The 23,964-nt window shown below is 42.6% G+C and overlaps 1 protein-coding gene across 2 annotated transcripts in view; it reads right to left on the reverse strand.

The window, feature by feature from the left end:
• The window catches only part of lama3 (laminin, alpha 3), a 376,808-nt gene that overhangs the window by 103,762 nt on the left and 249,082 nt on the right, over positions 1-23,964 (reverse strand). For both annotated transcript variants that reach the window (XM_043687604.2, XM_087986754.1), the window contains exon 42: positions 4,712-4,825. In XM_043687604.2, coding sequence (XP_043543539.2) covers positions 4,712-4,825 — 114 coding nt within the window. The remainder of the gene's footprint in view (positions 1-4,711; positions 4,826-23,964) is intronic.

Raw genomic sequence — 23,964 nt, forward strand, 5'->3', positions numbered from 1 at the left:
CAGAAACAGTTAATTGGCTTCAGGGCATTGCAAGAGACTTTTATAGTTTCTGTACTTTCTGTGCATATCTTACTGTAACTTCAGCTAATCTAACCCTACCTTGGACAATAAATCTTAATCCACCAGTGAATTACACTGAGTTACTGTTCCAAACAAGTTTACTTCACTGTTGTACTGCCTGATTACAGCAAAATAGTTAAGAGTGCATTGGAGAGGCTATAAAGAATCTATAAAACAAATCAAAATCACTTAAAATTAATATTTTATTTCATTAAACATTTCAATTTGCTGTGTTTTAAAGAATAATTCATGACAGAAGGAGACCTATTGGCCCATTGTGGCTGTTCTGGCAGCTGACTTGTCCAACTTGTCCCATCCTTCCCATAGTAGTCCGAAATCAAACAGCTGTCAGACTCTTGATAGAAGACTCAGTGTTTGTCCTGACTTAACATGATAGGTGGTGCATTTCAGCTAAAAAAAAACTCTTCTTCCTGCTCCATGAATTCTGATCTCCTGACTATCACTTGCCTGATGGCCACACCCAATTTTTTTTTCCTCTTTACTCTCCTTTCTATTATTACCATAACAGTTTGTTAAGGCTCACTACTGGGATCACCTGCAGTCCAAGCCCAATCTCTGGATTACTCCCACTGCCATGCTTGAGTGAGAGGAGGAATAGTAGGATAGGATAGATGAATGCATGGCTGAGGAGCTGGTGCTGGTTGCAGGATTTCAGATCTTTGGATCATTGTGATCTCTTTTGGGGCAGATGTGACCTGTACAGGAGAGACAGGTTGCACCTGATTTGGAGGGGTTCAATTTCCTAGTGGAAACATTTGCTCGAGTTCCTTGGGAAGGTTGAAACTAGTCTGGCGGGGTGGGAGGTTGGAGCATCATGCAGTGGTAAGGCGACAGAAAGTTGAGGCTGGTACAGAATTTAAAGAGAGCAAGTTAAATAGACCAGGCTGGCAAGAGCATAGCAGAAAACAAGGAATGACTGATGAATCAAACTGCATTTATTTCAATGCAAGAGGCCTGATAGTTAAGGTGGATGAACTCAGGGCACAGATGGGAACATGAGACTGGGATCTAGATTAGAGTGGTGCTGGAAAAGCACAGCAGTTCAGGCAGCATCCGAGGCGCAGGAAAATCGACATTTCGGCAAAAGCCCTTCATCAGGAATAGAGCTCCTCTATTCCTGTTGAAGGGCTTTTGCCCGAAACGTCGATTTTCCAGCTCCTTGGATGCTGCCTGAACTGCTGTGCTTTTCCAGCACCACTCTAATCTAGAATCTGGTTTCCAGCATCTGTAGTCCTTGTTTTTACCTACATGAGACTGGGATGTTATAGTTATCACAGAAACATGGCTGAGGGAGGGACAGGACTGACAGCTCAATCTTCCAGGATATAGACGCTATAGGAAGGGTAGAAGGAGAGGCAAGAGAGGACTGAGAATGGCGTTTTTGATTTGGGAAAACATCATGGCAGTACTGAGAAAGGATATTCCTGAGGATCATCCTGTGAAGTTTTATTGGTGGAACGGAGAAATAAGAAAGGGGTGATCACTTTGTTGGGATTGTACTGTGGGCCCCCCCAGACATCAGCAGGAAATTGAGGAGCAAATAGGTAGGGAGATTACAGAGAGCTGCAAGAATAATAACGTTGTAATAGTAGAGGATTTTAACTTTCCAAACATAGACTGAGAGTGCCAAACTGTTCAGGGCTTGGATGGGAAGGAATTTGTTAAGTGTGTTCAAGAAAACTTTTTCAATCGATGTGTAGATTAACCTACTGGAGAAAGGGCAAAACCCGACGTCCTCTTGGGAAATAAGACAGGTCAAGTGACTCCAAAAAGTTCCAAAGTGGCAGCTGGAGTTTAATTCAGATAAAAGCGAGATGCTGCATTTTGGGAAAGCAAATCTTAGCAGGACTTATACATTTAATGGTAAGGTCCTAGGGAGTGTTGCTGAACAAAGAGACCTTGGAGTGCAGGTTCATAGCTCCTTGAAAGTGGAATCGGAGGTAGATAGGATAGTGAAGAAGGCATTTGGTATACTTTCCTGTATTGGTCAGAGTATTGAGTACAGGAGTTGGGAGGTCATGTTGCGGCTGTACAGGACATTGGTTAGGCCACTGTAGGAATATTGCGTGCAATTCTGGTCTCCTTCCTATCGGAAAGATGATGCGAAACTTGAAAGGGTTCAGAAAAGATTTACAAGGATGTTGCCAGGGTTGGAGGATCTGAGCTACATGGAGAGGCTGAACAGGCTGGGGATGTTTTCTCTGGAGCGTCGGAGGCTGAGGGGTGACCTTACAGAGGTTTACAAAATTATGAGGGGCATGGATAGGATAAATACGCAAAGTCTTTTCCCTGGGGTTGGGGAGTCCAGAACTAGAGGGCATAGGTTTAGGGTGAGAGGGGAAAGATATAAAAGAGACCTAAGGGGCAACTTTTTCACACAGAGGGTGTACGAGTATGGAATCAGCTACCAGAGGAAGTGGTGGAGGCTGGTACAATTGCAACATTTAAGAGGCATTTGGATAGGGATATGACTATGAAGGGTTTGGAGGGATATGGGCCGGGCGCTGGCAGATGGGACTAGATTGGGTTGGGATATCTGTCGGCATGGACGGATTGGACCAAAGGTCTGTTTCCGTGCTGTACATCTCTATGACTAAGTGGCTGAGGTGTTAGTGGGGGTGCACTTTGGGACCAGTGACTGTAATTCTATTAGTTTTAACATAATTATCAAAAAAGACAGACCTGGTTCACAAGTTAAAGTTCTAAATTGGGGCAAGGCCAAATTTGATGGTATTAGACAGGAACCTTCAAAAGTTGATTGGGGGAGCCTGCTTGTGGTAAAGGGAAGTCTGGCAATTGAGAGGCTTTCAAAGGCCTTGAGATAATGAGAGTTCAGGGATAGCATGTTCCTGTTAGTGTGAAGGGCAAAGCTGGCAGGAGGAAACCCACACAGCAGGAGTAGGGAACAGCGGATGACTAGAGATATTGAGGCTCTGATCAAGAAATAGAAGGAAGCATATGTCAGGCAGAGACAGCTGGGATAAAGTGAATCCCTTCAGGATTACACTTAAGAGGGAAATCAAGAAGGCAAAAAGGGGACATGACATAGCTTTGGCAGATAAGGTCAAGGAGAATTCTTAAAGTATATTAAGGGCAAAAGAGTAACTAAGGAGAGAATAGGGCCCCTTAATGATCAATGAGGCCTTTTATGTGTAGAACCACAGGAGATGGGCAGAAGTGGATACTGCAGATGCTGGAGATTAGAGTCAAGATTAGAGTGCTGATGAAGGGCTTTTGCCCGAAACGTCGATTATCCTGCTCCTCGGATGCTGCCTGACCTACTGTGCTTTTCCAGCACCATACTAATCTTTACTTAGTAGCAGCAGTTTGTACCATCTACAAGGTATACCACTGAAATTTTCCAAAGCTCCTCAGACAATACCTACCAAAACCATGACCACTTCCATCTGGAAGGAACACCACCCCCTGCAAGTTCCCCTCCAAGCCACTCACCATCCTGACTTGGAAATATATCACTGTTCCTTTAGTGTCACTGGGTCAAAATCCTAGAATTCCCTCCCTAAGGGCATTGTGAGTCAACCCACAGCGGGTAGATTGCAGCAGTTCAAGAAGGCAGCTCACCTCCACCTTCTCAAGGGCAACTAGTGAAGGGCAATAAATGCTGGCCAGCCAGTGATACCCACATCGCACAAAATGAGTAAAATAAAGATAAGTAGGAAAGCAACTTGGACGTAGGACACAAGAAGTCTGCAAAACTGATCAATCAGCAAATGGAGTTCAATTTATAATGGTGAGGAAGTTGGAGATATGTTGATAATGTCATTGGACTAATAATCCAGTGTTGGGTTAGCTCAGTTAGCTGGTTTGCAGTGCTATCAAACTGCCATAAAGCCAAGACAAATGTTATTTGATGAAGGAGCAGCGCTCTGAAAGCTTGTGATTTCAGATATTGGACAATAACCTGGTATCATGTAACTTTTGACTTTTATTCAAACATGGACAAAAGAGTTGAATTCCAGAGGTCGGTTGAGAGTGACTGCTTTTGGGATCATGGCAGCATTCTAATGAGCACTAACAAAACTGAAATCAATGGGGAACAAGGGAAAGCCTCAGCTGGTTAGAGTCATACCTAGTACCAGCATTCCCTATAAATCTTTTTTCCGGCTGTGTGAGTCTCCAAGGTCCACATACAGCAGCAACGTCTGGAACTGGAAGTCAATGCCTCGAATGGTGAGCCATAGTCAAGTCATCAGATCAGCCATGTTCTTATTGAATGTTGGAGTAGTCTCAGGACCAAATGACTTACTCCTGCTCCAATTCATGTATTCTTATGTTTCCACTTGCTAGTGAGGCCATGACTACCGACCATCAATATGAGATAATTCACTAAGAAATTTTAGTAGGGAATCAAGAGAAATTTGTTCACCCAGAGAGTATGAATGTGGAACTCATCAACATAAGGTATAGTTGTGACAAATAGCATAATTACATTTATGGAAGGTGATAAACACAGGAGGGAGAAAGGGATAGAAGATAAGGCAATTGGGATAGATTAAAAATGATGTGTGGAGGAGAAGTGGAGTTGTTGGGCTAAATGTCATATTTGTGTGTTGTGAACACTTCGTAGCATTTTGCACAGTACATAAAAATACCATATCCAGATACTTACAATACATCTTCCAGACCGGTCTGCACATTGTTTTGAATGTCCATGACAGCGACAGGGTACACAGCGCCCCGAGAAGAAGCCATTCCAATCTCTGTAGTATCCAATGGCACATTTCTATTTAAGATAAACATTGAGAAAAGTGTAAGCCAACATTTACTTTGTGGTAGAGGGCAGGAGGATATAGAGACTCAGTGACCCAAATCACCAGAAGTAGTGATGCAAGTTAATAAGGAGATTAAAATAAAGCACAGGGGATATGCTTCTGGAAGGATGGAATTGAAGCAAAAGATGTTATTTTAAAAACTTTTTTGGAACTTAGGTTAGACCACGCTTAGATTACTATGCAAGATTCTGGTCTCCATATTATGGCAAGGATATGTAGGCACTGGAAATGACTCACAAGTTTACCAGAACTGAGAGACTAAAATGACAGCAAACATTGACAGACTGTGGCTCATTTCTCTGCAAAAGAATAGGCTGAAGTTTAATCAAATAGAGGACTTGGAAAGGAGAGATATAGAGAAGTTTGCGTTTGTAAGCAAGAGCAAAATTGGAGGTGGTAAATAAATAATACTTACTAAAATACTCTATAGGAAATTCAGGCAAAACTTCTTTACCTGGGGAATGGTAATATTATAGAAGACACCAGCACATGGATTGGTTGAAACAAATCGCATGTATGTATTTAAAAGGAAGCTATATAGACACACAAGGGAGAAAAGAATAGAAGGATATGCTAATAGGGTGAGGTGAGGTAGCATTGGAGGAGTCTCACATGGACAATAAACACCAATATTGATAGATCAGCAATATAGTTTCAAGTGAGGGTAGTCCACAAGATCCCCTATAAGCCACACAGCATCCCAACTTGAAACCATGTAACTGTTCCTTCACTGTCTTTGGATCAAAAACTCTAGAACTCCCTACCTAATAGTACTGTGTGCATCCCTCCACAATAAGGGCTATGGTGGTTCAAGAAGGCAGCTCACCCCCACCCTCTCTGAGGTAGTTAGGGGTGGGCAATGACTGCTGGCCTAGCCAATGAAGCCCAAATCCCACAACTGAATAAAAATACCAAGTTGGGCCAAATGGCCTGTTTCTGTTCTCTAATTACTACATAAGAAACAAATGTATATTCCAAAAACTCAAAGGAGAAAAGTGAAAATAAGATTGACTAGATACAAGGCCATCAACACAAATCAACTTAAGTAATATTGGGCTCCATTTTCAGGAAGAACATTGAGACTCAAGGGAATACCAGGTAGGGTCACTAAGACATTGTCTGTTATAAGGAAATACAAATCTAAAAAAAATTTTAAATGGTTTCTTATTAGCTGATAAAACAGATATATTTAAAATTATGGAAGGATAGGACAGGCTAGGTAGAAACAACATATTTCATGTAAATGAGAGGTATGGAATGCAAAGCCATAGGTTAGCTCAGACTCAGTGAGTAGCATTCTTATCTTTGAGTCAGAAGGTCATAGGTTTAATCTCCACTCCAGAGACTAGACCATATTATTTAGGTAAACACTCCAGTGGTATACTGAGAGCATGCTGGATAGAGTGGACATGGAGAAGACATTTCCACTAGTAGGACCTGGGCGTACAGCTTCAAGGTGAAGGGATGACTCTTTAGAACTCAGATGGGGAGGAATTTCCTCAGTCAGAGGGTGGTGACTCTGGAATTCATTCCCACAGAGGACTGTGGAGGCCAAGCCATTGAGTGCATTTAAGGTAGAGATACAACAGTTCTTGATTAGCAAGGGAATCAGGGGTTATAAGGAGAAGGTGGGAGAGTGGGATTGAGAAACATATCAGTCATGATTGAATGGTGGTGCAGACTCAATGGGTTGAATGGCCTAATTCTGCTACTACATTTTATGGTCTTAATGCTTCTCTGCTCATGGTGCTATTTTTCAGATAAAATATGAAATGGTGGTCTATCCTGTCAGGTGGATATAAAATATTCCATTGCTACAATTCTGATGAAGAACACAGGAGTTCTCTTCAGTGTCCTGGTCACAATCATCACCAAAACAAGATTATAGGATCATTTAACTCCGTGATGGTTTCTGGGATCTTGAAAGATGGCAGCCCATTTTCCTTATATTACAACAGTAACTACTCTGTAGAAAATAAAGAACTGTAGATGCTGGAGATCTAAAATAAACAAAAACAGATATTGCTGGAGAAACTCAGAAAACATTTGGCAGTGAAGAGTTTTGGGAAATCCTGAATCCTGAGAGGTTCCATGTAAGTAACTGTTTTTTCTTTCCACTGTTTTAAAATGTAAGATTTAGAACAGAGACAGGAAGACGTTCTTGACAAAGAATCACATGGCTGTGGAATTCACTTTCAAGGTTAATGGGTGAGTCAGAAACTGAACTAATATTTAAGATTAGATTTCAGAAGAGGATGAAGGAAAAGGAGTTTAATGGATATGGAACAGTATGGGTAAACATGATTAAAACTATGCACTCGTATGCAGAGTAAACATTGATGTTTGCTTTTCTGTGTTGTATTTCGAAATCAGAGAACCAGACAACACATTAGGCAGCTATTCAGCCCATCATGCCTGTGAAACAGGTATTCAATTAGTCCCTCTGCTCCCTTTCTTTTCTCCACAGTGTTGCAAATTATTTCCCTTTCAGCTTTATATCCAAATTCCTCTTAAAAATTCCTAATGAATCTGCTTCCAGCTCCATTTCAGGCAGTACCTGCCTGACCTCAACAAGTTGTTATGTAATTACAATTTTCCTTAGTTGAGAATTAAAAATACTTCATTTAATATCTCACTCCTATTAAATTTTGTATGATCTTGTTCATTCCTGCCATCAAGAGAACCAAAATCATACTTAGAAAAATATCAGCAAATTTCATATTTGTAGCTTTATAGAAAAAATGCAGTAAACAGCAACTAAACTAATATTTGCCCAGATCTCAACAGCTAAAAAAAACCCCACGTATCAAAAAATTCTACAGCACTTTTCATATTCTAGAAGTATTTTATTGAATTGGAAAGAGCATTGGGCACACAAAACTGCATGTTTCTTTAAATTATAAACAAGAAGGAAACTAGTTCTGAGTTTAATTGAGTTGTTTCACAGTATCTTATTACAGAATATTACCTGCCTGCAGTTGATTCTCCTACTGTTGCTATTCAAAGAAACATTTCGTGAAGTCGATGGTATATTCTTTGGTTTATCCAGTGGTCTGTTCCCCGCTGAACATAGTCCAATAATCGATAACAAGACAGCCAGGACATGGAGTGTCTTCATTCGAACCTTAAAGGTGGACATCCTCAGTTTCCAAGTCACACGGGTCAATAGCTCTAGATGTGGATTTCACCACTCAGTGCCCCTATTATATATGCTGCCTGTACTCAGGTTGAATCAAACTTGCAAAAGTATCTGATACTCCACCTTTAAACCCTGCCTCTCTCTGACTCAGGATTTACAACAGCTATAATCACTAATACAACACTGACAAATCAGACAACGCATTTGCAGATCTAGTTGGTACTAGTTGGAAGGTGTGGCAGCCACACACCTTTATCATGTCTGGACTGAGGCATGTCTAGACAGTCACTCAGTCATTTCATTTTAATGTGATTGATTTCTACCGCAGAAATGCTGACGCATTGCTTTTTCGTCAGAGTATTTATTTTTTGCAGTGGAATTAACATCTTGGAGATATAAACAATGAAAACATAATGCCATGTTCACTTCTCCAACTTACACATGTAGAAGAACTCAGATAGTCTCAATGTGCTTTTGTTAACTATGTGGAAAAGTATTAGAAAAATAGTCCTGTTTTTCAAATCAAGGATTAGAGTGCACAATTTTTAACTGGTTTTGATTTTTCATTGGTGCCTTAATTGTCCAAGTAATTCCCAGTTAGGCTTTCCTTCCATAGGAACATCAGAAGAGGAGGAGGTGATTGAAAATATTTAGCCTGGAGCTCGATGACCAGTGGTGTTCCGCAACGGGATTGAGTTTGAGAGCTGTGAGATTCTGCTGCAGCTCTATAGTTAGACCACACTTGGAATATTGTGCTCAGTTCTGGTCGTCTCATTATGGGAAAGATGTGGAAGCTTTAGAGAGGGTGCAAAGGAGATTTACCAGGATGCTGCCTGGACTGGAGGGCATGAAGAAAGGTTGAGGGACGTTGTGCTTTTCTTATTGGAGTGAAGGAGGATGAGCGGTGACTTGATAGAGGTGTACAAGATGTTGAGAGGCATAGATTAAGTGAGTAGAGAGAATTTTTCCCAGGGCGGAAATGTCTATCATGAGGGGACATAATTTTAAGGGAATTGGAGGAAGGTTTAGGGGAGATGTCAGATGAAGGTTCTCTACACAGAGAGTGGTGGGTGCATGGAATGTACTGCTGGCAGTGGTAGTAGAGTCAGATACATTAGGGACATTTAAGCGACTCTTTGACAGGCACATGGATGATAGTAAAATGGACATTACGTCAGTTAGTCTGATCTTAGAGTAGGATAAAGGGCTGGCACAACACCAAGGGCCGATGGGCCTGTACTATTCTGTACTGTTCTACGTTCTATGTTCTAAGCCTGTTTAGACATGGCTGATCTAATAGAATCTGAACCATTTGCTTGACTTTGCTCCATAGCCGTTGATACTCTTGCCTATTATTTGTTTTTGAAAGGTTGAATAAAAGAGGCTCCTTCTGTAGAAGATTGAGGATTGACCAGAAATACATCTTTATAATTATGAAAAGATTTGATACAGTAGACATAAGAAAGATATTAACATTGTAGGGGAAGACTAGAACTAGAAGTTATTCATTTAAGATCCTGAGGATTCTTGACAGGGTGTACATAGAAAGGGTGTTTCCTCTTGTTAAGGGTCGTTTTAATTTTAATTTACACTACAGGAGAAAATTGGTTATCCAGTTGGCTGAAGTATATTTTTGCTTTTGTCAATGTGAGTACAAGGGGAAAAGCTCAAGTAAAATGCGAGATTTCATATTACATAGAACATAGAACAATACAGCACAGGAACAGGCCCTTTGGCCCACCAAGCCTGTGGCGTCACATTTTGTCCTTCCATATTAAAACTGCCTTCCGTTACAGGAGCCATATCCTTCTATTCCCTTCCTATTTGTGTATTCGTCCAGGTGTTTCTAGAATGCTGCTATTGTGTCTGTTTCCACCAGCTCCTCTGGCAACGCATTCCAGGCACTCACCACCCGTTGATTGAAAAAATTGTGTCGTACATCTTTTTTAAACATTCCCCTTTGCACCTTGAACCTGTGCCCCCCTGCAACTGATCCAGTAATATTCTGTACAAAAACAAGGTAAAGTTGCCATAAGACCATAGGAAAGTGTTTAACCTGAGGGTCACCATGCCTCAGGTGAGGAAAGAGGTTGAGAAGAAGAGTCCTTCGTGGTAACCTCAGCTGGCATGGGAATTGAACTTACCCTGTTAGCATCACTCTGTGTTAGAAAACCAGCTGTCCAGTCAACTGAGCTGACCAACTCCCCAGAAGGGAAGTTATGATTAACTTATATCAGAAATTAGCTAAACCTCAGCCAGAGAATTGTGTGCAGTTCTGGGCACCACACTTTAGGAATGATGTTTATGCATTGGAGAGTGCAGAAGAGAATGATTCCAGGGTTAAAACATTTTGGTAATGAATAAAGATTGAAGAAGTTGGATCTGTTTTCCTTGGAAAGGAGATGGCTGAAGGGAGATTTGATAGAAGTTTTCATAATTGTGATGGGTAAGGACAGAGTAGAAAGGGAGAAACTGTTTCTGCCTGTCAAACAGTCATGAATCAGTGGGCATAGCTTTACAAAAGAAGAAAATGCAATGTGAAAATACCTTTCTCATACAGCGAGTTGTCAGGGAATAGAATGGACTGCCTGGAAGTGTAGTGGAGGCAGGTTCAAGTGAAGGATTCAAGAAGTTGTTGGATGATTACTTAATTAGAAATAATGTATAGGGATACAGGAAAAGCCAAGAAGTTGCCACTAATTCAAAATGCTCTGGTGCAGATATGATGGCCTGAATAGCCTCCTTCTGTACCATAACAATTTTGAGATTCCTGCTCACAATGTTTTGAATAGTTTAAAAAAATTGCAATCCTACAAGTCAGAATATTAAAAAAAAATACATTTAAATGGAAAAATTTTGCTGCTCAAATACATAGCAGATTTTGACTGTTTAACCAAAGTGTTCCTGATGTCAAATACATCTATAATGTAGATTTGGAAATTTCTCACTCCAGTCAGTAGCAAAGAATATAACCTGATAACTTTCGTGAGCTATCCCAGAAAAACATGCGTCTAATATACAAATTTATGTTTGTTATGTGGTGTCGAACCTCTAACTGAAGAATGGTGTAATAGTATGTTATTGTGTGCTTTGGATCTGCATCAAAAACATTTGGAAAATAGCAAGCTGCAATGCCAACAGTGCCAGAGTACTGAACCAGCAATCATAGACCCACTTCAAGGGAGTACAGAGTTTGAAGGGTGAGATTTACAATGTCAAACAGTTATTAAACTGCTTTCTGAACAATCTTAAAGGAAGATTTGACTTAATATTCCAAAAGGAGGCATGGTAATGTAGGAAGAGTCCAACTTTAAGAAGTTTTCATTTATTCCTCTGAAAGTACTGAATAGGAATCATTGCAGGAACAGCTGCTGAAAGAGAAACTTGCTCCTTATAAACAATGGTCATTATTAATATTGCACCTTTGACATAATAAAACATTCCAAAGTGCTTCACAGCAGCACTTTCAGACAAAACTTTAACACTGAATCACATATAGGCAAATATTACATTTGACCCTCATATCCAAATGCTTGTTATAGATTTTGAACACCTGGGAGTCAAGCACAGTGGTACCCCACTGGCCAGTGAGTGCCAAATTGAACAAAATCCATGTATTTCTATTCCATTCATTACCTGATAACCAATCCTCAATCCATGCTACTATATTACCTCCCCATGCCATCACTTTAATTTTATTTACTAACCTCCTGAAAACCAAATACTGGTTTCTGGTTGATAAGAAGGAACCATTCACTGATTCCTTCTTATCAACTCAAAAAAACTCTCTTAGGATTTTTAAACATGGCTCACTCTTCAGAAGTCCATAATGACTCTGTGCAAGCAGATGACTGTTTAACTATCCAGTAATCACATCCACAAGATCACACAATTGTTACTGTGCAGGGGGGACCATTCAGTCCATTGTGTCTGCACTCGCTCTTCAAATGAACATCATGATTCAATGCCATTCTTTTGCCATTTCCCCATATAATCATCCAATACTCTCCAAATTGCCTCAATCGAAGTTGCCTCCACCACAGTTCCAGGGATTATATTCCAGACACCAAGCACTCGAGTGAAAAAAAATCCTTGCATTTGCTTCTGTTGCAAATCATTTAAAATCTATACCTTCTTGTTCTTAACAGGTTTATAAGTGAGAACAGTTTCTCTCTTGCTATTCTATCCAGCCCCTTATGATTTCAAACAGTTCTATCAGATTACCTCTTATCTAGTACTGGATGTCTGATAAACAGTTTGATGGTTTAGTATGGAGACTGAGGTAGATGGTGAGATGGCTGGTACTGATGCAAATGTGAATATGAAAAATAACACTGATCTCGAAGGAAAGCACCTAGTTAAAGGATATAAGGGAGTTGAGGATACATCCTTGGAGTTACCAGGGTTAATGGTCAGGGAGAGGTAATAGAAGCTAAGAGCCATATATGTGGGAAGTCTAGGCTTCTTTCTTAGGTCTGAAGAAGTACACTCCTGCAACCCTCAGCACACAGGGAAACTTAAAATTTAATAATTTGAAATTAACAGCTAGATGTTCAGTTGCAATGCTTCCACCTCTTCAAGATCTAGACTGAGCGAAAGCCTGCGTTATTGTAACAGTAACCTAGGGTAGGACTTGGCGTTTTGTCTGTATCAAACCGGGGTCAAGGGCAGATAATTTTAAGGTGAAAGGCCAAAGGTTTACAGGGGATTTGAGGTAAATCCTTTTCACCCAGAGGGTGGTGGGATCTAGAATTCACTGCCTGAGGGGGTAGTTGAAGTGGGACACCTCATTACCTTTGAGAAAGTGCTTGGATGAGTTCTTGAAATGTCATAACATTCAAGACTATGAGCCAAATACTGAAAAGTGGAACTAGTGCAGATTTAGAGTAGTTTTTTTTGTCAGTGCAGACTTGATGGGCTGAAAGGCCTCTTCTGTACTTTATGATTTTATGATTCTATGAACCTGCACAGAATGGGAAACTATCACTCAGCAGTGATTTTTTGAAATTGGCAAAATAGTGCCTGGGTTAGACCGGCCATTCAACTAATGATTGTGGACAGTCTCTCAAAGCTAAATGATTAATTGGAAACCCTTCAGCACTAAAGCAGCAACTGTCAGCAGAAACAAAGCAGTTTACTCCATTTTAAGGTGCAACACATTGCAATGAATGTTATGAGTGAGACCAATATCCTGTTCAGCTAGCAACAGAATATTCAATAGCTTCTGTTGAGGCAACCATCACATTGAGGAAAGTATCCTGAATCCAACACCTACCAGCCAAGAGGACTGGCAGCTCAGAAGTGCCACTGTTAGCAGTGGCTATTGCTGGGAGTGCACCTACAGGATGGGGCACAAAACAGGTCAGTGTGTAGTATTCATAAAGATGTACACCATGGAAACAGACCCTTCAGTCCAATTCATCCATGCCGACCAAATATCCTAACCTAACCTAGTCCTCATTTGCTAGTACTTGGCCCATGTCCCTCTAAACCCTTCCTATTCACATACCCATCCAGATGCCTTTTAAATGTTGTAATTGTACCAACCTCCACCACTTCCTCTGGCAGCTCATTCCATACACCACCACCCTCTGCGTGGAAAAGTTGCCCCTTAGGTCCCTTTTAAATTTTCCCCTCTCACCCTAAACCTATGCCCTCTAGTTCTGGACTCTCCTTCCTACCCCCGGGAAAAGACTTTGTGTATTCACTCTATCCATGTCCCTCATGATAAGGTCACCTTTCAGCCTCCGATGCTCCAGGGAAAACAGCCCCAGCTATTCAGCCTCTCCTTATAGCTCAAAACCTACAACCCTGGCAACATCCTTGTAAATCTTTTATGAACCCTTTCAAGTATCACAACATCCTTCTGAAAGGAGGAAGACCTGAATTGCACACAATATTCTAAAAGTGGCCTAACCAATGTCCTGTCCAGCCACAACATGACCTATCCAATTCTCTGTCCAATAAAGGAAAGCATACCAAACACCTTCTTCACTAACTAATCTACCTGCAACTCCACTTTCAAGGAGCCATGAACCTGCACTCCAAGGTCTCTTTGGTCAGCAACACTCCCCAGGACCTGTAGGTGTATAAGTCCTGATAAGATTTGTTTTTCCAAAATGCAGCATCTCACATTTACCTACATTAAATGCCATCTGCCACTCCTCAGCCCATTGGCCTATCTAGTCAAGATCCCATTGTAATCTGACGTAACCTTCTTCGCTGTCCACTACACCTCCAATTTTGGTGTCATCTGCAAACTTTCTAACCATTATTTTAATTTTTTTTTAAAATAGGAGGCCATATGGCCCATCACGCCTGCACCAGCTCTTCAAATAGCAATCGCCTGCTATTTCCACACACATTGTTTTTGGCCAAATAATTATTCAATTCCCTATATTCTGAAAATGCATTTGGCAGTGAGCGTAATAACAGATGATTGTACTGGTAGTCCTATCAAAGAGGCTTCAGATTAATTAGTAATTTACAGACAACTAATTCTCAACCTATCAACTTTGTTACAAATCAAAGATCATGCCTGAAATTTAAAATTTTCACTGTATTCTAATTCTCTTGTAAATATTTAAACAGCTATCAAAATATTATAAGATCACAGCTGTGAATGTGTATACTCCAGTTGTGATCTTTACACAATTCAAATATTGTCAGAAATTTGTATCAAACCTCAAATGAGGTTGCTCTCAATGGAATGCAATAAAAGATACCTGAACTGAATATCTGAACCTTGACAGGATTTTCCCACAACAAAAAAAATTAACAATCTATGTTCTGTCAGCAGCCTTCATTTCAGATCATAAATCCTTGTACACCATAAAACTATAATTTTAAAAATGACAATATTACACATGATGATCTCTAATGGAGAGCTGAAAATCTGTAAGGAGTGAGAACAAAATCAGGTCCTCGTCAGAAATCTCTGTAACAACGTAACCTGCAACTAGTCACTAACAGGCAATAAACCTGATCTACCTGATCTTACAGGCAATAAACCTACAAGAGACTCTTTTAGTTAGACCAGGAAGTGTTTTTTTTCCTCAACCACACTAGACCAAGGAAACCCTGTTGTTTCCTATACTTATGGTGGCAGCAACCTTCCTGGTTTATTGCCTGCTGATATAAGATTCTGTGTTTAAATTCCATTCCAGGACATGAACATTTAATTCAAATCTGACACTTCAGTGGAGCACTGACGAGTTTTTACAACGTTAGAGGAATGTCCTTAATGACAAGATGTGAAACTCAAGCAATTTTTGGGACATTTGAACAAGAGGGATACTAATATCCTGGGTGGGAAATTTGCTTGTACTATTCGGGTGGGTTTAAACTAGCTCAGCAGGGGGATGGGAACCGGAGGTGTAGCTGCAGTGCACAGGAGGATGAGAGTAGGAAGGACAGGGACAGGATTTCAGGGTCACAGGAATGTGCTGGCAGACAGCGAAGTGGTTTGAAGTGTGTCTACTTCAACGCCAGAAGTATCCGAAATAAGGTAGGTGAGCTTGCAGCATGGATAGGTACCTGGGACTTCGATGTAGCCATTTCAGAGATATGGATAGAACAGGGTGAGGAATGGATGTTGCAGGTTCCAGGGTTTAGATCTTTCATTAGAAACAGGCAAGGTGGTAAAAGAGGAGGGGCGTGGCCTTGTTAGTCAAAGATAGTATAACGGTGGCTGAGAGAACTTTAGATGAGGACTCGTCTACTGAGGTAGTGTGGGCTGAGGTTAGAAACAGGAAAGGAGAGGTCACACTTCTTGGAGTTTTGTATTGGCCTCCGCAGAGTTCCAGGGAGATGGAAGAGAGGATTAGCAACATTCTTGGTAGGAGTGAAAGGAACAGGGTGGTCATTATGGGGGACTTTAACTTGCCCAACATTGATTGGAAATGTTATAGCTCTAGTACGTCGGATGGATCAGTTTTTGTCCAATGTGTACAGGAGGTTTTCCTGACACAGTATATCGAAGGGCCGACAAGAGAGGAGGCCATATTGGATCTGGTGCTTGGTAATGAACCAGGCCAGGTGTTTGATTTAGTTGTAGGTGAGCACTTTGGAAAGAGTGACCATAATTCAGTTCCGTTAGTTTAGTGATGGAAAGGGATAGGTACATGCCACAGGTGAAGAGTTATTGGTAGGGAAGGGCAATTATAATGCGATTAGGCAAGAATTAGGATCCATAGAAGGGGGTAGCAAAATGCAGGGGATGCAGACAATCGAAATGTGGAGCTGGTTTAACGAACAGATATTGCGTTTCCTTGATAGGTATGTCCCTGTCAGGCAGGGAGGAAGTGATAAGATAGGGGAACCGTGGTTTACAACAGAAATTTCAACTCTTGTTAAGAAGAAGAAGGAGGCTTATGTGTTGATGAGGCAAGATGGTTCAGATGAGGCAATGGAGAGTTACAGATCAGCTCGGAAGGATTTAAAGAGAGAGTTAAGAAGAGCAAAGAGAGGACACGAGCAGTCTTTAGTAAATAGAATAAAGGAGAACCTTAAAGCTTTCTATAGGTATGTGAGGAATAAAAGGATGATTAGGATAGGAATAGGGCCAGTCAAAGGCAGAAATGGGAAGTTGAGTGTGGACCCTTCAGAGAACGGAGAGGTGCTAAATGAACATTTCTCATCGATGTTCACTCAGGAAAAGGAGGGTATTGTAGAGGAGAAGAATGAGGTACGAGATATTAGACTAGAAAGGATCGAGGCTAATTACGCACAGGTGTTATCAATTCTAGAAGGACTGAAAGTAGACAAGGCCCCTGGGCTGGATGGGATTTATCCGAGGATTCTCTGGGAAGCTAGGGAGGAGATAGCAGAGCCTTTGGCTTTGATATTTGAGTTGTCATTGTCTACAGATTTAGTACCTGAGGACTGGAAATGTTGTGCCCTTGTTCAAGAAGGGCGGCAGAGATGACCCAGGTAATTATAGACCAGTGGGCCTTACTTCTGTTGTAGAAAAGGTTTTGGAAAGGATTGTGAGAGATATGATTTATAATCATCTAGCAAGCAACAATTTGATTTCGGATAGTCAACATGGTTTCGTCAAGGTAAAAACAATGACTGCAGATGCTGGAAACCAGATTCTGGATTAGTGGTACTGGAAGAGCACAGCAGTTCAGGCAGCATCCGAGGAGCAGTAAAATCGATGTTTCGGGCAAAAGCCCTTCAAGGGCAGGTCATGTCTCACAAACCTCATTGAATGTTTTGAGAAGGTGACCAAGCATGTAGATGAGGGTAGGGCAGTTGATGTGGTATACTTGGACTTCAGTAAAGCCTTTGATAAGGTTCCACATGGTAGGCTGATGGAGAAAATGCAGAGACATGGAATTGAGGGTGATTTAGCAGTTTGGATTAGAAACTGGCTTTCTGGAAGAAGGCAGTAAGTGGTGGTTGATGGAAAATATTCAGTCTGGAGTCTGGTTACTAGTGGTGTGCCACAAGGATCTGTTTTGGGACCACTCCTGTTTGTATTTTTGTAAATGACTTAGACGCAGTCATAGGTGGATAGATTAGTAAATTTGCAGATGACACTAAAGTTGGTGGAGTAGTGGACAGTTTGGAAGAATGTTACAGATTGCCGGGAGACTTGGATAAACTGCAGAATTGGGCTGAGAGGTGGCAAATGGACATCAATGCAGCTAAATGTGAGGTGATGCACTTTGGGAAGAGTAACAGGAAGGCAGAGTACGAGGTCAATGGAAAGATTCTTGGTAGTGTGGATGTGCAGAGGGATCTTGGATCCATGTACATAGATGGGGAGTAGGGATAACCCTAGTAACTATAGGCCGGTGAGTCTCACTTTGTTGTGGGCAAAATCTTAGAGAGAATTGTAAGGGATAGGATTTATGAACATCTGGATAGGAATAATGTGATCAAGGATAGTCAGCATGGTTTTGTGAAGGGCAGGTCGTGCCTCACAAACCTTATTGAATTCTTTGAGAAGGTGACTAAGGAGGTGGAGGAGGGGAAAGTGGTAGATGTGGTGTATATGGATTTTAGTAAGGCGTTTGATAAGGTTCCCCATGGTAGACTACTGCAAAAAATACGGAGGTATGCCATTGAGGGTGAGTTGAAGGTTTGGATTAGGAGTTGGCTGGCTGGAAGAAGACAGAGGGTAGTAGTTGATGGCAAAGGTTCATCTTGGAGTGCCGTCACTAGCGGTGTTCCGCAAGGATCTGTTTTGGGACCATTGCTGTTTGTCATTTTTATAAATGACCTGGAGGAGGGGTTAGAAGGTTGGGTGAGCAAGTTTGCGGATGATACGAAAGTCAGAGGAGTTGTAGACAATGAGGAAGGATGTGGCAGGTTACAGCGGGATATAGATAAGCTGCAGAACTGGGCAGAAAGGTGGCAAATGGAGTTCAATGTAGCTAAGTGTGAGGTGATTCACTTTGGTAAGAGTAACAAAAAGATAGGGTACTGGGCTAATGGTCGGATACTTGGTAGTGTGGATGAGCAGAGGGATCTTGGTGTCCATGTAAACAGATCTTTGAAAGTTGCCACCCAGGTAAATAGTGCGGTGAAGAAGGCATATGGCGTACTGGCTTTTATTGGTAGAGGAATTGAGTTCCGGAGTCCTGAGGTCATGTTGCAGTTGTATAAGACTCTGGTGCGGCCGCATCTGGACTATTATGTGCAGTTTTGGTCGCCATACTATAGGAAGGATGTGGAGGCACTGGAACGGGTGCAGAGGAGGTTTACCAGGATGTTGCCTGGTATGGTAGAAAGATCGTATGAGGAAAGGCTGAGGCACTTGGGGTTGTTTTCATTGGAGAAAAGAAGGTTTAGGGGTGACTTGATAGAGGTGTACAAGATGATTAGGAGTTTAGATAGGGTTGACAGTGAGAATCTTTTTCCACGTATGGAGTCAGCTATTACAAGGGAGCATAGCTTTAAATTAAGGGGGGGTAGGTATAGGACAGATGTTAGGGGTAGGTTCTTTACTCAGCGAGTCGTGAGTTCATGGAATGCCCTGCCAGTAGCAGTGGTGGACTCTCCCTCATTATGGGCATTTAAGCGGGCATTGGATAGGCATATGGAGGATAGTGGGCTAGTGTAGGTTAGGTGGGCTTGGATCGGCGCAACATCAAGAGCCGAAGGGCCTGTACTGCGCTCTATTGTTCTATGTTCTGTGTTCTTCTATATCCTGGAAGGCTTTTTTTAAATAAAAGCAGGGAGTTCCTCCAACTGACATTCCTGGCTAAACCATCACATCTAGAATGAACTAACTTATTATTCATTTCATAGAATTTTACAGCACAGAACGAGGCCAATCAGCCCACTGAGAGTGTCCCATCAAAACAATCTTTCAGTTAGTTCCAGTACTCCAGTAAATTAGCCCATTTTAAGTATATTTAAAATATTCTTTTGATTCTTACCAATGGAAGCCGCCTTAGCAGCCCTCCAGCATTTTTCACAATTTCCTTAATTTGCACTCTCTGGTTAGGAGAAAGTGAGGACTGCAGATGCTGGAGATCAGAGCTGAAAAATGTGTTACTTATGCCCGAAACGTCGATTCTCCTGCTCCTTGGATGCTGCCTGACTCTCTGGTTAGGACATGTTCTGTCCCTATTTTGATGACGTTAGAGAGACAAATGTTGGCCAGGACAGTAGCGAAAATTCTCCTGCTCATCTTCAAAACATTCATTCATTCAAGAGCACAAACAGGATCTCTGTTTAACAGCACAAACAAAAATAAACCCCTTCATTCCCCACCCACATGGACAAAGCAGCACTCCAAACTTTTCCTGTTTCTTGCAGATGTTAAGGAACGCAAGCTTCAACTTCTCATCCACACCCCTGCCCATCCTCCACCTTCCAACAGTCCCAATCCCTCGAACCCCATCTCTTCCAGCCCCAGCCCTTGCCGTGTGTTCACCATACCCTCTGATCTTCCCTTCTCTGAGGCTGAGTGTGCTGTTCTCAGCAAAGGACTCAGCTTTGTACCCTTACGTCCCCACCTCAATGAATTCCGGGCTGGACATGATGCTGAGCTCTTCTTCCGTCGCCTTCCCCTTCGTGCTCACTTCTTTGGGCAAGAGTCCTCCCCCCGCTCCACAGATCCTTTCACATCCCTCCAACATTCCACCTCTAATTGGAGACCCCCGCCAGGACAATTTCCTGCCCTCAATCTCTTCATTGACAATTGTCGCCGGGGCATTGGCCGCCTGAATTTCACTGCCCCCTTAGCCATTCCAACCTCTCTCCATCTGAACTTTCTGCCCTTCGCTCCCTTAGGTCCAACCCCAACCTTGTCATCAAACCTGCTGACAAAGGAGATGCTGTTGTCGTCTGGCATACTGACCTCTACCTCGCAAAGGCTGAGCGCCAATTCTCAGATTCCTCCTCCTACCTCCCCCTGGAGCATGACCACACCACTGAGCAACAAGCCATTGTCTCCAATACCGTGGCTGACCTCATTTCCTCTGGATGCCTCCCCCCTGCAGCTTCCAACTTCAAAGTCTCCCAACCCCAGACAGCCCGTTTCTACCTTCTCCCCAAAATCCACAAGAGGGTCTGTCCCGATAGGCCCATTGTGTCAGCATACTCCTGCCCCACTGAACTTATTTCCTCCTACCTTGACTCCATCCTTACTCCTCTGGTTCACACACCCTCCCCACCTACATCCGGGATTCCTCTGATGCCCTGTGACACATTGACAGCTTTCAATTCGCAGGCCCTAACCACCTTCTATTCACCATGGATGTGCAATCTCTTTACACCTCCATCCCACACCAAGACGGCTTGAAAACTCTTCGCTTCTTTCACGAAAAGAGGCCCAAATAATCTCCATCCACCACCACTCTCCTCTGCCTGGCTGAACTTGTTCTCTCTCTCAACAACTTCGCCTTCAACTCATCCCATTTTCTCCAAATCAAAGGTGTAGCAATGGATACCCACATGGGTCCTAGCCATGCCTGTCCTTTCATGGGGTATGTGGAACATTTCTTGTTCCAGGCCTACCCGGGTCCCCTCCCACAAATGCTTTATCGGTACATCAATGACTATTTCAGTGCGGCTTCATGCTGTCTTCCTGACCTGAAAAAATTCATAAACTTCGCTTCCAGTTTCCATCCCTCCATCACCTTCACTTGATCCATCTCCGACACTTGCCTTCCTTTCCTTGACCTTTCTGTCTCCATTTCCGGCAATAGTCTATCCACTAATATCCATTACAAGCCCACTGACTCCCACAGCTATCTGGACTACAGCTCTTCTCACCCTACATCCTGTAAGGACTCTATCCCTTTCTCTCAGCTCCTTCGTCTCTGCCGCATTTATTCCAATGAGGCCACTTTCCAAAGTGGCGCTTTTAATATGTGCTCCTTCTTCTCCAATGGTGGCTTCCCACCTACAGTTGTTGACAGGGCTCTTGACAGAGTGCGGTCCATCTCCCGCGCCACGACCCTCACCCCCTCCCTCCCTCTTGTTCTCACCTTTCATCCCACCAGCCTTCACATGCAAAGAATAATCCTCCGCCATTTTTGCCAACTCCAACACGATGCCACCACTAAACACATCTTCCCTTCCCTCCGCCTGTCTGCAGTCCGCAGAGATCGTTCCCTCCGGGACAAACTAGCCCACTGCTCCATCACACCTAACACCTCTCCCATCACACATGGCACCTTCCCATCACACCTAACACCTCTCCCATTACACACGGCACCTTCCCATCACACCTAACACCTCTCCCATCACACATGGCACCTTCCCATCACACCTAACACCTCTCCCATTACACACGGCACCTTCCCATCACACCTAACACCTCTCCCATCATACATGGCACTTTCCCATCACACCTAACACCTCTCCCATCACACACGGCACCTTCCCATGCAATCGCAGAAGGTGCAACACCTGCCCCTTTACCTCTTCCATGCTCACCATCCAAGCTCCAAACACTCATTTCAGATTAAGCAGTGTTTCACTTGTACCTCTTTCAATTTGGTCTACTGCATTCATTGCTCCCAATCTGGTCTCCTTTATATTGAAGAGACAAAACGCTGACTGGGTGATTGCTTTGCTGGGCACCTTTGGTCTGTATGCAATCAGGTCCCGGACCTTCCCATGGCTTGCCACTTCAACAAACAATCCTGCTCCCATGCCCACATGTCTGTCCTTGGCCTGCTGCAATGTTCCAGTGAAGCTCAACGCAAACTGGAGGAACTGGACGGCACGGTGGCACACTGGTTAGCACTGCTGCCTCACAGCGCCAGAGACCTGGGTTCAGTTCCCGCCTCAGGTGACTGTCTGTGTGGAGTTTGCACATTCTCCCCGTGTCTGCATGAGTTTCCTCCAGGTGCTCCAGTTTCCTTCCACAGTCCAAAAATGTGCAGGTTAGGTGAATTGGCCATGCTAAATTGCCCGTAGTGTTAGGTGAAGGGGTAAGTGTAGGGGAATGGGTTATGCTTCAGCGGGTCGGTGTAGACTTGTTGGGCCGAAGGGCCTGTTTCCACACTCTAAGTAATCTAATCTAAAGCATCTCATCTTCCGACTAGGCACGTTACAGCCTGCTGGTCTCAACATTGAATTCAACAACTTCAGATGATTATCCCATCTCGATCCCTCTGTTTTCATTCTGCTCCATAATTTTATTTTATTTATTTATCTTTTTTTGATTTTTTTTCACTGTTCTGTACCTCTTATTTCTTGATTGTCTCTCTTTTTCTCACTCCCAATTCTCTCATCACCTTTTTCCTCTTCTCTTCCCACTTTGCTACCCTTCTCCCCTGTTTTCCATTTTGCCTCTGCTTCACCCATCCCCCCGCTCCCCCACATATTTTGCCACATAGCACTGACTTCAGCTTCGGTCATACACAGCTCCTAATCTCCCTATAATCTCTCTATGCACTGTCATTATCACCTCTTTATTGCTACCTTTACTTCTGGAACCATGACTCACCTTCCCTCAGCCTAGTATAAATACCTCCCCATTTCTCCTTTTTTTAGCTTTGATAAAGGGATCAGTTAGACTCGAAACGTCAGTTCCTTTCGCTCCTTATAGATGTGCCAGACTTGCTGAGATTTTCCAGCATTTTCTCTTTTTTGCCTCCTAACATAGTATTGCACCAAATTCTCAGTCTAGAATTGGCTTTTGTGGCATAGTGAATGTGTTCTTACCCTAAGCCAGGAGGCCTGGGTTAAAGTCCCAGAGGTGTGCCATAAAGATTCTGGATGGGTTGATTAGAGAATATCTAGAAATTATGTCCAATTCTCTCAAAAATGACATGAATCTACAACATTCAGAAATGGAAGCTAGAATGTTACTCAGAGGATCATGGCTGAAAATTAAAACACATCATGAAGAGTCATTTGGATCAATGGCCCAAGCTATGTGCTAATTCATGGAAACACGACTCTCAACAATTATACTTCATAAGTTTCTATGAGATACCTCTGCATTCTTCTAAACTCTAGTAAACATAGGCCTGACCAGCCCAGTCTCTGTTCATACATCAGTCCTGCCATCCCAGGAATCAGTCTGGTAAATCTTCATTGTGCTCCCTGCATAGTCAGAATACCCTTCCTTATTTTAGGAGACCAAAACTGCACACAATATTCCAGGTGCGATCTCACTAAAGCCTTGTATAATTGCAGCAAGACACCTCTGCTCCTGAAACAAAAAACAGAAAATTGCAGGAAAAATTCAGCAGCTCTGGCAGCATCTGAGGAGAGAAAGGAGAGTTAATGTTTTGGGTCAAGTGACCCTTCTTCAGAACTATGTCCTACTCCAGTACTTCTATTTTCTCAAAATACCTTTCCACATCCACCCAGTCAAGTCCATTCATTTTCTTACAAGTTTCACTGCTATTTACATGATGTTTACACTGCTTATCATTCAAGTATTCCTATAGTGTGGGCGGCACGGTGGCACAGTGGTTAGCACTGCTGCCTCACAGCGCCAGAGACCCGGGTTCAATTCCCGCCTCAGGCGAC

This window comes from Chiloscyllium plagiosum, unplaced genomic scaffold (assembly GCF_037043375.1).
Source record: "Chiloscyllium plagiosum isolate Xiang-an unplaced genomic scaffold, Cpla_swu_hap1 HiC_scaffold_4, whole genome shotgun sequence".
In the NCBI taxonomy this organism is placed as follows: Eukaryota; Metazoa; Chordata; class Chondrichthyes; order Orectolobiformes; family Hemiscylliidae; genus Chiloscyllium; species Chiloscyllium plagiosum.